This window comes from Drosophila rhopaloa, unplaced genomic scaffold, assembly GCF_018152115.1.
Source record: "Drosophila rhopaloa isolate 14029-0021.01 unplaced genomic scaffold, ASM1815211v1 contig_155, whole genome shotgun sequence".
In the NCBI taxonomy this organism is placed as follows: Eukaryota; Metazoa; Arthropoda; class Insecta; order Diptera; family Drosophilidae; genus Drosophila; species Drosophila rhopaloa.
The window spans coordinates 7,346,430-7,362,271 of record NW_025335034.1 but is presented as its reverse complement, the minus strand read 5'-3'; the positions used below and the strand labels follow the sequence as shown (position 1 = coordinate 7,362,271).

The following is a 15,842-nucleotide window of genomic DNA, read 5'->3' as shown; positions in this document are numbered from 1 at the left end:
CATTGCAAATATTGATTTCGTTATTGTTCGGCTGTTGAGTTGCTATTGTGTTTTTTGGAAGTCGATTTCATTAAGTTTGAAAAATTGGTTAAATGTTTATATGCTCTAATTTTGTGAATGGCGATCGGCGCTTACCGAATTCCGCATTTCTTTTGAACGAAAATATTATACAATCAGCTGTGGAGAAGGGCAGACAGTGAGATTGAATGATTTGGTTCTTTTTCGAGGCGTTTGCATAACAGCGTATTCTGCTGTCCCTTGCATTATGCAAACTAAAATAATTTGGTCCAAAGTTGATTGAACTTTTGTCAAAATAAGGCTTTTAATATATGCACAAACACTTTTTGCATTTTAAACGTGGTTAAACACAACAATACTTAAATATTCATAGACATTGGCTTACTTCCAAAAAACCTGACTGACGGTGTGAAAATGTTATGGTAAATAAGGCGGCAAATGAAAAACATGTCTTATAGGGTGTCTGACAGCAAAAGCTACCACAGATTCCTATGCTAGCCATGATTAATTGAAAGGTCAGGTGGCGAGTGAAGTGCGTGAAGCGAAGCCGAGGTATGTAAATGTATTCTGAAATTAAGACATCAATGCTGAAGAGCTGCACTTTATTTGTGACTGTCTCGAAAATTCACTCAGATAATTTATATGGCCTTGTAAAGCAAAAGCAATTGTCAAAGGATCAAAAATTAAACAGCAATTTATAAATGCATGACAAAATTAATTAACCACGAAGAGCAGGAAAAAATAAAACCCTAATTAGCGCTTCCTGTCAGAGAAGCATTTATAAAACGTCTGCCAATAAAATAATTAATAAGAGTACCTGTGTCTACGCCGGCATCAGCATCAGCATTTTAAAAAGGTCATTAAATCAACCTCTGCTGGCGGTTGCCAAAACAAAGCCATAATTTTTTACAAAAGTGTTGGCCTGGCCTTTAAACATGAATTATAAATTTATGTTAGAACATTAATTTAATGCCTTCGCCACTTGGACGAAATTTCGCCACATCAAAGATTTATGAAATCCAACGAGACCTGGCATAAAATTAGCTACGATCATCAACAGCTCAAAGAATATTCAAGTGTGTGAATAGGATGCGAGGGCAAAAACACCATTTGGACACTATTTGGGTCCGACAAAGAAGGCTAGACCTTTCTATTTTCTATAATGCTAATTTATGTTAGCCACGACAGCTTTATTTCTATAATTATTATGTAAGATCGTGTGGGCACCAATCACGTAGCTAAAGAAAAAACATATTAATGAGGAATTAACTTTTTTCTTTTCTTTTTCTAAAGCACCGGTGTTTTGTGGTATTAAAAGATTACATAACTTCTGACCCTGAAACTTTTTTTTTTGCTTTTAGCTACTTCTAATTGATTAGGTAAAAGTATAATAAACGTATTTTGCAAGATATGTTATTGATTGGAAAATTTCTAACATTGGTGAAAGTTGCAAAAGAGAGTTAGAAGAAATTGAGTTTAAGGTAAACTAAGGGGAAAAACTTGTAGGCTGAAATCAATAAAGAGGAAAACAAAAGCATTTTAAAATTATTTTTTCTTCAATGAGATTATTTTCTAGAAGCTTAGGTATCAAAATCTTTATAAATAACTTTTTGTAAATGTAGATACTGGAAATGTAGATACGGCTAAAAACAAAGTAAGAGTATCATATCCTTAAGTTGTTAAATAAATTGTTGTGTTATCGGACCGACAGGTGTTGGCTCAAAGAATTTGTTCAACTTATTTCCTATTTACTATATGCCAGTTGACTGCAATTTGATACTCATTTTTCTGAAATAGACCAGACACAATAAAGTCGTGGAAATCCTTAAACGGCACAAGAAGGGTTCTTGTAGATTGCCCATTGACATAGATTGGAGCAATTATGTTGAGACCCCCCGAGCCGTTGTGGATGCTGCTCCCGTCGACAGTGGCAAGTTGTTGTAAATTTGGTTATAAAACAAACACAAATGACATTATTCGCACGAAGGCAGGACGGCAACTTTGCGGGCTGCCGTCGCAGCTGTTGCTGCACGACTTTCCTTGCTTCTCCGCAGCAACTGCCACAACAACTGCAACGGCAACAATCAATTCGACAGCAACGACGACATTTGCGCAGGCGCAGGCGCCTTTGTTGCGCTTCAACTTCCGGAAATCACGCCGCTTGTTGTAATAATGTTTTAGCTTTTCTTGGGCTTATGTTTTTTAGCCAAGGAACGGGTCAGGTTGGCGCGGTAAACGAAATGTGCACGCGAGCGAAATTACAAAATTCGCACAGTTAACGTAAAATTTGTTTTGGTAAAGTTGTTAAGTTTTTTCAATTATGCAAAAATAAAATTTTAACACAATCTTGTGGCGGCGGTGGGTGAAATGAAGACATGAAGGCATTAAGACCATAGCCGAAACTGGCTGCTAGTTACAACCTATCGAAATGGGTTATGAAACTGGCCAGGCATTCACCTCATCGAAAAGGGCAAGTCTTCGGTTCGGTTAAAAGAGAACGGGTAAGCCCCGATTACTGGCCATATCTGAATAAATAAAAAAATTGTTTTCAATATCGGTCAAGGCTTTTAAATTTAATAGAATATACATTTAATATACTACTAACTGTTAGGCATTATTTATTAATCAGCATCACAGATAAGATAAAAAAATTTAATTTATTTCGTTATCTTTATACCCTTGCAGAGGGTATTATAATTTCAGTCAAAAGTTTGCAACGCAGTGAAGGAGACATTTTCGATCAGCATCACCAGAAGAGTCGATCTAGGCATGTCCGCCTATCCGACCGTCCCTTAGTTTTAATACCCTCTGCAAGGGTATACTAATAGAAACAAACAAATTTGCTAAATAGATCTCAAGAATCTTTATATCGTTGGTTAAAAATGCTTAGAGTTTTAAAGATTTGTCTAGCAATTTCGACCGAAGTACCAGAAATTGATCGACCTCGAATTCCTTAAAAAAGGAAGAGTCTAGGTTCCTTTGGTATAAAAAAGAAATACATTAAAAATAAAACAAACGTTTTATGTAGTGGAACTGTTTGTAGGTTGGTACTGTCCGGCAATTAACATTGTCAAGTTACTCTGGGTTCATCAATTTAAGGACCTTAAGTACAACATACCTCGCTTTAAACCCGAGCTAAGCCAAAGGAACCAAATTGGTTTTTAACTAGGATAAGCACATTTTTATATTTTCTGCTTTTATGTTCTCTGTATTGCGCTGTGTTACTTAGAATTATATTCTATTAATACCAATAAAAAAGGTTTAATTACAAGTATTAAATTATTCTGCTTTTAATAGTTTATAATTGATTAGTCATCAGCAAACAATTTCACCCACGTAATTCATTCGAATGTAAATATACTTTATATTCTGTTATTGATTTAGTTAACACAAACTTTCTTAATAACTGCTTCTACAATTTGCATACTCAATCAAATGAAGTGAGGATCAGTTCTTTAGATAGCGGACCCGTATCGACAGACTAATGCGAATTTAATTGATTGCCAACTACCGAGAGCCATCCCAAAATGTCTCACCACTAAATTAACACCTTGATTTGCTCAGACCCGGGCGCTCCCAGGGAGGATGGCTAATGTCAGACAAGCGCTAGGGCCTTCGCCGGCACTTAAATCATGGCGCAGAGCCGTGGTGTGCAATTTTAAAAAAATTCTTTTGATTTATTTGTACAAACGCGCTAGAAAAGCAGCCGAAATGGCCTTCCCAAGTGGCAATCAATTCTGGCGGAGCTGCGCGACTCCAGAGCCGGAGATTCGCAGCCCAGGTCTGAGCCGGGGGCTTGGAACACTCTGCACGTGTTGACTCCCAGTTGAAGTCGATGATTTAGCTCGCCTCGTTACCTCAACGCCATTTGACCCCGCAGCAATTGAGGTAGCCACGATTCGTCGGCAGTCTAACAGACTGGCACTCGGTGGCAGTGATGACAAAGGTACTACAGTTTTGCCCAGGGTGCCTATAAGAAATTGACAAAACTACAAGTAGCTAATATTAAAAAAAAAAAAAAAGAATTAATATTTTACCGAAAATTCTTCAAATCCTAAAAGAAAGGATCGTATCCTTTTTTTTAGGTTTGGCAGCACGAGTTTCTAAACGATTCGTGGCTCTGACAACTGACTCTGTAAAAACTTGTAAACTCGTGTTCCCAAATAATTTAAATTCATGCCTTCTTTCTTTTACAGATTACAAACGAGAGCCTTAATATGAAATCGGAAAAATACAAATGGAGAAATCCAAATTAAAAAGACATTTCATATTTCGAAACTCATTCAAAATGTTTGCAAAAAGTAATTTTATACATAACGAAATTCTTTTATTTATCTTCTTTGGATAGACTTAAAATTAATTTTTTTTTAAAATAACAAAGATTTAAACCTATTTAAATAATAATAGAAAATCTGTTCCAACCGAATTTATATGAAGCTTGTACCTAGCCAGTTAGCATCACTGTGTATCAGCCGGCAGTTAGCAGTCGAGGGCCTATTCATTTCTTTGGTTATCAGAAAGGCAGCGATCGCAGCAATATGTTTTCTATATGCCTCATTTCTGCGCAAATCGCTTGACCTTAAGCGTTGCGGTAATTTATTTGTCGTTGTCGCAATTTCCCACACACAACTCGACCCAATGATTTTCCCGCTCAGGTTTTGTTTTTTTATTTTCTTTAGAAGCTTCAAACTGTATTACGTTGGATTTTCAGCAGTTTAGTCTTGAGTTTTACTTCTTCTCCTTTTGGGCCTGGGTTCAGTCGGTTAGTGGAGGTTGCATTTGTAGGTTATTGTGCCTGCCCTGGCATCTGGAGGTTATGTAATGTCTCCGCTGCCATTGTTGTGTTCGCCAGAGCTTTTGGTTTTCCTCCGCTCCAGGGGGAGGTGGCCTTATCAGTTGCAGAGCGTCACACAGTGGGGGCATTTACAATTTACAACTCTGATTGTATAACTGAGCATTTGCAGTTGCCTTTTAATTGATTTCGGCCAACTGATTGAAAACGTTTTGCGGAAATTAAATTTGGTGGTTTTATTTTCAGCCAAAGCTCTTCACTTGAATTTCCTTAAATCAAACAAAATGGGTGATGTTAAATATGATAATAATAATAATAACTAAGCCACGTAGGGATTCGTTGTTATCAAGACTTGAAAAGTACCTAATAATCGAATTGTTTATGTTATGACGACCTTTCTAATCTTGATAAATATATTTAACTATCAAAAATAGTGTGTGCCAATAAGAATACATATAAATAATTAACAACTTTAATAGCATTTTTACTAAATTCAGTGTATTTTTGTTCATTAAATAAAATTTATTGCTAATCGTTTAAATAAAGGAATATATTTAACTACTTTTCCAAAGTTTCTTTTGCAGCAAAATAAATCACAACCGGGTTGGGACATTAATGAACCACTGAAAGCCCGTTGTGTAATACCTATGCCTTCCCCTTTTTAGAGTCTATATAATCAAATTAAAGCCTCAATTCCCCCAACATGTATGGACGGACAGTCTCTGCATCATGTATAACACTTCCTGACTAATGAACTGCCAGGCCTGGCAGCGTTGCCACGGACTCGGTTCCAGTTTTGGGGAAGACATCTTCATTAGCACTGAGTGATACGTTAGGCTTCCCCAGGTCGACAGTCCAACGCTTCAAATGAGAGACAAGGAGCAGAGGAAAGCGGAGCCCAAAGTGTGAAAATAGGAAAATGAGCCAAAGACTATACCATTCGGCCCGATTTTGCTGCCTTGCGTTTGGCTGAGGGCCGCCTATTTAAGTGTCCAATAATTCAATCACATCAAACGCCATGTTGATTGCCGTTAAAGAGTTTCAATTACACCAATTGCCATAGATGTTGGGAAAGTTGGGCTTATCATGAGAAAGGCAAGAAGGCCAATAAAGCCCCGAAAAAAATAAAGTTCGAGACAGTAGGCGAGGTATTTGAAATCCAGTCAACGTCAGCCGAGCTCAGCCCAAAGTGCTTTATTTTACATGGTCAGTTGAGCAGATAACACCTCTATGTAATCCCAAATTCCTTAATAAAAAGTAAAAATCAAATTTTGTACAAATTAGGGCAGTTCAAAATTCTTTGCTCATGGATCTTTCCAAGGCCGAGAGCCAGACGCCTGCCGATCGTCGATCGGGCAGTCCTGATTATTTGAGGACCCTGCTGCAGGATCTCTTGTGCTTCTTCGCCTTGCTCTCGGTAGCCCTGCTCATTGTAGCCGGCATCCTGTTCGTCGTAGAGGACGTAAGCCGCATGCAGCAGCAGCACCAGCACCTCCACCACCGGCACCTGCATCGGGATAAAAACGCCAACAACTCGGGGAGATCCCTGGCTGAGGAGCCACCCAACCAGGGACGTCCTTACTTCCGACCACACACTTGGATTAGATTTTTCAGCTGCCAGGGAAAGCAACCTCAACAGCAGCCAGAAGAAGCCGAAAAGGAGGAACCCAAACAGTTTGATCAGAAACAGCAGCCCACATATCCTCCCGTGGAACCTCAACGATTCCGGGCTGGCGGAGACCATATCGAGGACGAAGCTGCCAACAAACAGCTGGACTCGGAGCCCCATCAACATCTGGCCGGTAAGTGCCAGATCCCCTTTCATAATTCGCACTTATTTCGATTCTTTCCTAGATAATTACTACAGATCCTAAGCAAACTGGCTACTTTACGGACGTTTGAAGTGTTTGAATGTTCTTATTGATGCCCTTGCAGCTCCAGACCATCGAGTCTCCCCCGGCAATTTGTCATTTGATGTACAGAAGCCAGCGGGATGGCTTCAATCAGTGTCGATTCAGAGATAGTATCGGATTTACAAATCTTGTAGGTGGTCATCAAGAACTTTGACTAGAATAAGAACATTCGCAGCGTAACTAAAAAAACGAAAAGTTTCTCGATATATCTCGCTTAATTGTGTAATAAATTCCACATTTTGCAGCTAACATAATTGGTCTATTTAGGCTTTTGAGCTTTATATATTAAAATGTGTTAAAAGTATTTCATAGCAATAATACTATAAAATCTTTTGGAAAATGGATTGGTAAATTGGCCCAATCATTTTTACCACAGTTTCTGAGAATATAATTTTCAATTGTTGAATGGGTAATATTTCACATAGTTAAGTAAATACTTCCTTATATCACTGCCCATGGTAATGGAGTTATTTTAGGCTAGTTAGTTGTTTTAAGTATGCCACAGTCGCGGAACCTTTCAATTATTTGCAAGAACTTTAACTGATTCACGACTCTTCAATGACACCCAAAATTCTGGGCGCAAGACGTAACCAGCCACATGCTACTATCTCGGATCTCGGAAATTGTAGATCGACGTGTAAGTGTTGCCTTGATAGGCATCTCGGAGATGCCAAAGCAAAACAAAGCCCGAAGTCAACGCAAAACAAAGCAGCATACAGAAGCTGTGCATGTCCATGATGGGTTAATTGAGGTATTGAAAGCCGTACAGACGCGACGGCAAACCAAATGAAATGAAGTGTCTAATGTTTGCACTATCGCGCTGTAACTTTACAATTGCAGTGGCTGGCTGAAGGGTAAATCCGTGGGCAGGGCGTGGATAAGGCTGGAATCTATGCCTGAGGTCGTCCGAGGTCGACCCTTGTTGTAACCAACATAGCCGATAACTGCAGCTGTATACTTGCTGGGGAGATAATGTAGAAACATTTGCATAGAACAGCAGCTGGTTAAGCAAACAATTGCATAATCGCCGGAATAAAAATATATATTTTTGGGCATTTTCGTTGCCATTGGCATGTGGGCGTTGGGTCTTTTGTCTTTTATAATAAAAGTTAATTAAAATAATCGGTTGTTAGTCAAAAACGCTCCGGCCAAAGTCTCACAGCAAGCTCTTGAGAAATCCATATTTATAGAGAGTGGTTTCAAAACACTTTTGGGCTCAGACTCCAAGAACCAGAGGCTTAGGGTAGAAGCCTTAATGGCGGCACAACACGAACGGAACGTGAAACTCTGGAAGTCTGAGCAACTGGTAGAAGTTCTTATCTACGATTTGCTGAATATTTATGAAGCTCTGTTAATTAGGCAGATGACTGGGCCAAGACAAAATGACACTATTACAATATGCATGCCAGCCAATTTACAGTTCGGCAAAAAGTCTTCCGACGCTGGGAAAGTTTCGCCGCGATTCGCCTAAACTTGTTCTACGCTTAGAACCAAAACAAGTTTTTTGTCCAAGTCTTTTGTATTGAATTGTTAGCTTCATTCGCTTGCGTGTTTGATATTTTCATTTACTGCTATAAATTGCATAATCTTGAATGATTTGAATTGTATTTATCTAATTTTATTTCTGTTTGTCTTTTTTTGTGCTGAGTTCTGCTAGTGACACAGATTTATTAATAACTTTTGTTCTGTTGCCGGCTGTAGCCGGGCTCTGGGCCAAAGAAATGGGAATGTCCACTAAAGACTTGAACCTGCTCGTTGATATTGTTCTGCAGGTGATATAATAGCCCAAATTGATCGCTGCTTTGACGTCTGCTCTGGGACATTACCGCACATCAACCCAATTTATTTCAAAGATTTATTTAGAGCAAGCCCAATGTATATTATTTCGGCAGAAGCATTGACAAATTATAAGCTTTATTTAATGATGATTGTTAGGAGCATCACTGCGTCGATAACTATATTCAGGCCACATGCTGGGCCCCTTGAAAGGGGAAACACGTTAGGAAACCTATACGCACCCAATGACCACGAACAAAAGACAAAACTGTCTGCCCCACAAATCAACAATTGCATGGGGATATATAAATGGATGTTAACGGTTACATGTGTACTTGCTTTCGAGCTCTCTCTACTTCGGTTTTCTTGGTATGACTCGCTGGCAATTAAATAAAACATGCTGCATCAGTTGGAGCTAAGTTTTGCAATGGGTTGCCTCCTCGAATTTAGCTTATATAACCATATGTAAATTATGCCAGCAAATGAAGAAGAAATATGGTTGAAATCATGGGCTTTACAGGAACACACCTCAAAAACGAGCTCGAAAAAAAAGGGAACTGCCAACCAGGTCCGGGCTACTGTCCATCCCAGGCAGAGCCAGATGTAGAGGAGCTGGTCCAAGCCGGAGCCCAAGCCCAGGCCCAACAATGGCTGGACTGCAATTGAAGCGCAGCCATTGACAAGATAATTTCCTGGGGGTGCTGCATGCGATGCAGTAAATCCTACTATACTCTCGATAGGGGTGCTCTAACTAGCACTATGCCGAAATATTAAATTACTTTTATTTATTTTAAGTTTTCTTATACCTTTAGTTATTTCCCCTAGTCAAAACAAAAACTTTTTGCAGATTTTTAAAAATTTTAAATATACTTCAGTAGTTTGCAATTCATTGTCAATTTACCATATATTTATTGTAGTTCTGCATTGTAGTATTATAGCTAAGAAACTTTTTAATTAGATACATTTGTAATTTTAATACTAGAATACATTTACAATGTACATTTTGCGTATTTTTAAAAACTGGAAAGGAACAAAACTTCGTCAAACCGAACTTGACATATCCTTACAGCTGTATCAAAAATGTTTTAATGGATTAAACAAAAATATCATGACTAACGACAATATCTTAAGATATGTAAATTTTCCGCTACATTTTTCGGTCGTTCTGTGTCAGCTACATGATATTTTGGTCGATTTTATAAAAAATAAATTAATATTTGAGAAATCGTAAATATAACTATATATCGAGTTATATGCGTACATACTAAAGACATCGAAGTTATATTCATTTTTCGCTCCTTTGTCTGACAACTAATAATATAATTGTTTGATACCGACATATATCATTTTGGTAAATTTTCGTCTTTTCTACGAACTTACCCTTTCAATAACTTTTTCTTTGATTTCGAAAAATTTATTTTTGTACCAGCACAAAATAATTCAAATTCTTTTGAGTAAGGGTAATACATTTTCATCACAGCCATTAGCATCACAAGTTTTCTTCCTTCTCCATGTAGTTCGTCTTCGTTTTACAAATTGTACAAAGCTAGAAAAAGGAAAGAAAAACGTTGGCCACGACTCAGCCGCCAGAAACGAACTTAAATTGGCTAGTTTCGCAGACCGCGTTAAGTTGACTGACTACCAATTGTTGTTGCCACGATGCTGGGGCTACTATGCGAATAATTTCAAACACAAACTGCCGCCAACAGCCAAGAAGGTTCATAATTATTGGACGAACGAACGGCTGCCGTTGGGCTGTGGCTTCTTAAAATGTTGCAACTCTCAACCGTTTGAGCGATGACTACAGGAACTGTGCAGGCCACAGCGTCATTTTGGGGCAGGAGTGCAAAGTGGCGGGTTAAATAGGTTTTGACTACTTGAAGACAGTCGTAGTAGCCCAGGCAATTTCATCGTTTCGTTTATGAAGATTTACGATGTTCAAATTAGCCATTTGTTAGGCCCAATCACGTAGCTGATCCTGGAGTGGGTCATGTGAAAAGATGGCCAAGCTAAAGCTAAAAGCTACATTTTTAGAGAATCCACTCAAAACAAGAATCTACAGATTTCTCTAATTGGCAAACCAGAAGCCCCCATTTTAAAATTGAATCGAATTGATTGATTCCGAGTATAATTATTCTCATTGCCCAATTGATTTAATTGATTTTTGCTGTGGGTATTTCCATGAATTTATGATTTATTATACTGACTGAATGTGGCCTTTAAATGATATGCTTTTGATTATTTAAGTGTTCGAATCAGTGCAAAAACAATGCTGAGAATGTATTTGGTCTTTTGCATTAACTTTATTTAATGCACTTTGTTTTTCTTTCAGTTACTTTATTTACACAACAAGTTGACCGCGAACACCTACCATTGAAAACCTTTCTACACCATAGAAAAGCATTTCATTCAAGTGTTGAAAGCTGACCACAAAATTGACTTTTAAGGGCAGCCACCAAAACACCATCGCTTGGCCAAAACACTTTCAGCTCCCAATTTGTCTGGCTTTTTCAGGGGGAACAATGACAATAACCGCATCGGGCAAACGTGGATATGTTTGAGTGTGTGGATATGAATAAACATGGTGGCCCGCGAATAATGTGAGACTTGCATAACCTCATTTGGCGGCTTATGGGCTCGCGTGCTCCCGTGCCAGGGTTTTTTAAGTCGGCGTGATATCGTGTACGCAGATATAACAGCACAGATAGATAGGAAGGCAGTCGGCAAGTGTACAGCGGATTGGAATGGAAGCGTGCGCGCTCCTCTACGACAGAAAAAATGACAGGCCATAGCCCATCTCCAGTCAACTTCATTTCGGCCAGATTATTCCATCCGCCGGCGGTTGAGCGAGTAAACTTTTATGACAACCACTGACCTTTTTTGGGCAAAAGACTGGACAGGAAATAGCTGTGGATAGGCCAGGAAATGATTAATGGCTCTATTGATGCATTCCGAGATGGACCGATAATGTGCCCAACGAATGGGGCTTAAGCTACCTATAGAAGGTTGTTCGCATCATATTCAAACCGACCCATTCACACCTTACGAAACCCACAAATCAAACAGGGAAACTCCCAAATTATAAGATGGAGCAATGAAACAATAATTCTTCCTCGCAATTATTGGGCCTACCGGGAAACTGCAGGGCGTCGACTAAAGCCAAAAGTTGAGGCAATCTAACTCGATCCAATCCAAGATAGCAGCAACAAAGCCGTGTTTGCTGCAATGTTGGATCAATTATATGATGGCGATTACTTACAGGCAGCGCTTCCATTTTCGGTATTTCGCCAATGCAAAACTCACGATTTATTACTTTTTGTTGGCCACCACCAATGGTAGGCACTTGGAATTGTGTTTCAACATGCAGAATTTAACTGACTTAAAAATTTTGGTAGCTTTAACATAAATACTAAACGAAACATTTACATTTCATCCCGCTTGGCCAGCTCTTCCACGAGCTTGGCACTTTGGGCCTTGATCTGTTTGCGATTGGGCACATTCGCCATGGTCTTGTTCTCCTGCAGGATATCGTCCTCCGGAGCTGTTGGCGCCTGCTCTTCAGTATCCACGGGCTCGAACATATCTAGACTGGCCAAGAAATCGGCATGGTATTCTTCGAAGTTTCGCTTGATGGTCGTCGGTTTCAGCTCAACTGCGTAGGCCTTCATGAGCTTGTATATCTTCCGCTTCACCATATGCATTATGTTATCAACTGCGGGGAGTGTATGTTAGATCTATGGCTTTTGATTGGCTGTGTATGCCGGCTCAACTGTTCTCCTCGAATATCTCTGGAGCAGCGGCCCTCATGTTGAGCATTTCGAATTTGAGCAGCGGAAGCTTCAAGTAGGAGTTTGGATACTGGGCACGTAGCAATTTGGGCTGGCGATCAACATGGCGCAAAATTTCCAACAGATTCCAAATGCTTACTCTAGAAAAAGCAGTTATGGTTATTCCGTTATTTTCTATTAGAATTTAGAAATCCGTTCAAAATATTTGTATTATTTAGTTAATTATTTAGAACAAGATGAGGTGAGAAAATCAAAATAAAAATGAAAACCAAAAAATAATTTACCTTAACATAACATATGCATCAGCTCTATTTTTAAGATGTTGCAGAGTATCATCTTCGAATTCGATATCTTTCTGCAGCATTTTTTTTAGGTCCTTGATGCGCTCCAGTCGACTATAATAATAGCAAAGATAAGAACCTATTTATATTGTTTTGATAACCCACTTGATCTCTTCCTCTGAAAGATTGTTTACCAGCACCCCCTTCAATACACTGGCACACTTCATCTTAGTCTCCAGCATTTCGTGAGCCAGCATGTCGTTGACAATCATGCGATGCAGCTTGTCGTTGTTGTCCACTTGGCTCTTCATTCTGGGAGAGGGACATATAATTTATTCGAAATAAAACCTGTTAGTTTCAACAGACCGTGGATAAATTTCCTTAGCTTGGGAACAGAGAGTCACAAACTTGACCTCTTTGATAGTCTTCTCCACAGCCTTGAGCTCTAGTTTTAGGATCATCATACTCTGAGTCTCGCGAACATATCGCTTCAGATTCGTGGTCGGTGGCGCCTCCTTGGGCTTATTAAAATTAACGATCGATGTGCCCGCCGGCTTTTTAAGCGATGCCAACATTTGCAGTTTGATCTGCAGATTCTTGCGGGACTTCTCCTCCATGTTCCTGAACTCTTCGTTGAGCTCCTTGAACTTCGCTATGGCCGGCATCCCCAGGAATAGAATATGTTTTATGAAGTTTGACTGATCATCCATGTCACTGCTGAGCGAACGCAAGATGGGCTCGTAAAATATCTCGTCATGGACCAGCACCTGAATCATCTTCTTATACGTATTGTTTATGGTCTTGATGGCCTTTAGGCGCACATTCGAATTCTCGATCTTCTTGAGGAAAACCCGTGACTTAAGCTCCTCGTCAAGAATAAATTCGTTTTGATACTTGATGCGATTCTGCAGAAGGGCACGCCGGAGCTACGGAAAATGTTTTTAAACAAATGTTTTCAGTAAAAACAAGAGAGAACGCTATAGTCGGGTGCCCCGACTATCAGATACCCGTTACTCAGGTAAAGGGAGTGCGAGGGAGATGGAGATAGAAACTTTGATCACGCATAACTTTTTAACGAATGGTCCGATTTGAAAAATTTCTTCAACATTTCGATAGGTATTGATAAACACAATAAAACTGCATTTTTACTTTTCCGAAATATTTAAATTTTTAAAATCGTATATAAGCGATTGTGGGCGTTAAAGGGGGCGTGGCACCTTTTTTAAACAAACTTGCGCTGCGTAGGAACTCCTAGAATCTGCATGCAAAATGCCAATCTTCTAGCTTTTATAGTTTCCGAGATCTCAGCGTTCATACGGACAGACAGACAGACGGACAGACAGACGGACAGACGGACATGGCTATATCGACTCGGCTAGTGACCCTGATCAAGAATATATATACTTTATAGGGTCGGAAACGCTTCCTTCTAGCTGTTACATACTTTTGCACGAATACAATATACCCTTTTACTCTACGAGTAACGGGTATAATAAGCTCTAAAGCTGCATAGCTAAAAAACACTACTTTGTATGAAAAACGAAGGGCAGATTTTGGGGTCTGCAAATAATCTGCACACAATATCATACCAACCAAGATTATAATACCCTCTGGGTAAAAAATATATATAAAATTCTTCAATTTAAAAAAAAATTTAAATTAAAAAGTTAATTATACCAACCAGCTGTTCTTTGTAGTGCTGTTTTAACTGATCTAAGCGAAACTCCAGACGATCCCGCTCCTTTCTCATTACAAAGGTTCGCTGATTAATGTTGTCTACCACTAGGTGAATTGGCATCTTCTGGTACAGCCGCTGCATATCCTTGTGGTTGATAAGAAAGTTGCGAATCTTGTGGGTGTTGTCGTTAACCAGAATATTCTGCAATTTCGTTCGCCCATCGCGACATTGCAGCTTTAGACGTTTGTTCTCGCGAAAATACCTTTGGCGATTGGCCTTCGACTCGTGATTCTTGAATACCAAACGGCGCGCTGTTCAATATGGACAGTCAGTGAGGCTCCACGCATCCACAAAAGATCACTTACTTAACAAGTCGGTCATTCCCTTGAATTGTTCGGTCAACGAGTTGGGGGTCCATCGCTCATCGACCATCACATGTTGATGGACATATGACATACCGAAAAATCCATGAAAGCGCAGGGAGCGCGGATGCACCGGCTTCGGGGCCAAAACATCCTTCTCCCGATTCTTGTCGCGACGTGGTATATAGGCCATACCTCTCTGGCGTAAAGTGCACGGCGGCATCACTAGTTAATATGTATTTTTAGAGGCTCTTAGCTGAATTGAAAATCTATTTGTTGATTGAGCTTCGTTTTCCCGATAAATATGTGTTCACTTTAGGGGCACAGAATGTTTGACACTATCATACCCGCCGACTCAAAAGTAAAACGAAATATTAATTTACACATTTATTTTGCACTAACATTTCATTTCTTTTTTTGTTTGGAGTTGGGGTTGCTTTCAACATAATTTTATAAATACACAATATATTTTACTTCAATTTCTGATGAGAATGTGTGCATTTACATACCCAAATAGTTTGCGTTTCCATGAGATTGGATCGAATTGAATTGTAAGAATTCATCGTGACTAAAATATCTTACATTTCTTGGTATTCTAATTTATTTTTAATAGGGTTACTTTTAGAGAGAATACACAAACTAAGAGAAACACAGTAACATTTAAATTCAAACATAAATAGTTCTTAGTTGTAGATAATCTGCATTGCACGATCTATGGTTATCTACAAGATTTATTTCGATTTGGTAAGCCAACCCTCTAAGCGTGCTTCATTGGAAAGTGTCGCCCAAATATGATTGATTTTTTACTAAATTTCATTAGAAACATCAACAAGTGGTCGCAGTTTGCTAAAAAAAATTTTTATTCTGCAGGTTCTAGACGCATCTTGGTAATTGTAGTTTTAAGTAGTTAGTCCTAAGTATGAGAATAGATTAGCTCGAACACCAGCACATAAATATTGTCATAAAACATTGTTTTGTCATTTAAAAGTGTATAATTTTGCTAGTTTTACATAGAATTGGGTTTTGTGGCGTTTTCGTTCAGGTTTAGCTTTAATGAAAATTCCATATATGATTGTTTGCTTCCATCGATTATTGCATTTGCGTTGATCTTTGCCTATGAGAGTTGACCCACCTATCTAACAATAAGAGGAGATGCATAAACCGCAAGTCCTTATCAACCTTTTTCTATTTGTATTCTTAACTAAACTGTGGCCTACTTTGGTGAGCAATGCAA

The 15,842-nt window shown here is 39.0% G+C and overlaps 2 protein-coding genes across 2 annotated transcripts; one reads left to right on the top strand and one right to left on the bottom strand.

Moving 5' to 3' along the window:
- The first annotated feature begins 6,019 nt into the window (after positions 1 to 6,019).
- Positions 6,020 to 7,027, top strand: LOC108040549. The gene is made up of 2 exons (XM_017118056.2): positions 6,020 to 6,612; positions 6,665 to 7,027. The coding sequence occupies exons 1-2, from the start codon at positions 6,117 to 6,119 to the stop codon at positions 6,682 to 6,684; spliced, it is 516 nt and encodes a 171-aa protein (XP_016973545.2). The 5' UTR covers positions 6,020 to 6,116; the 3' UTR covers positions 6,685 to 7,027.
- Positions 7,028 to 11,750: 4,723 nt separating this feature from the next.
- LOC108040547 lies at positions 11,751 to 14,946 on the bottom strand. The gene is made up of 7 exons (XM_044457428.1): positions 14,612 to 14,946; positions 14,250 to 14,557; positions 12,935 to 13,494; positions 12,734 to 12,880; positions 12,572 to 12,682; positions 12,270 to 12,427; positions 11,751 to 12,211 (listed from the first exon to the last, which is right to left on the bottom strand). The coding sequence occupies exons 1-7, from the start codon at positions 14,829 to 14,831 to the stop codon at positions 11,922 to 11,924; spliced, it is 1,794 nt and encodes a 597-aa protein (XP_044313363.1). The 5' UTR covers positions 14,832 to 14,946; the 3' UTR covers positions 11,751 to 11,921.
- Positions 14,947 to 15,842: the final 896 nt, after the last annotated feature.

What these genes read in the sequence shown, in the direction of transcription:
- LOC108040547 (XM_044457428.1), bottom strand. Translation starts at nt 14,831, where the DNA reads ATGCCGCCGTGCACTTTACGCCAGAGAGGTATGGCCTATATACCACGT. An exon ending in AGCACTACAAAGAACAGCTG is followed by an intron (nt 13,495 to 14,249) that starts GTTGGTATAATT and finishes CATTTTCCGTAG; the next exon opens with CTCCGGCGTGCCCTTCTGCA. An exon ending in CTTTCAGAGGAAGAGATCAA is followed by an intron (nt 12,683 to 12,733) that starts GTGGGTTATCAA and finishes CTATTATTATAG; the next exon opens with TCGACTGGAGCGCATCAAGG.
- LOC108040549 (XM_017118056.2), top strand. Translation starts at nt 6,117, where the DNA reads ATGGATCTTTCCAAGGCCGAGAGCCAGACGCCTGCCGATCGTCGATCG. An exon ending in GCCCCATCAACATCTGGCCG is followed by an intron (nt 6,613 to 6,664) that starts GTAAGTGCCAGA and finishes ATTCTTTCCTAG; the next exon opens with ATAATTACTACAGATCCTAA.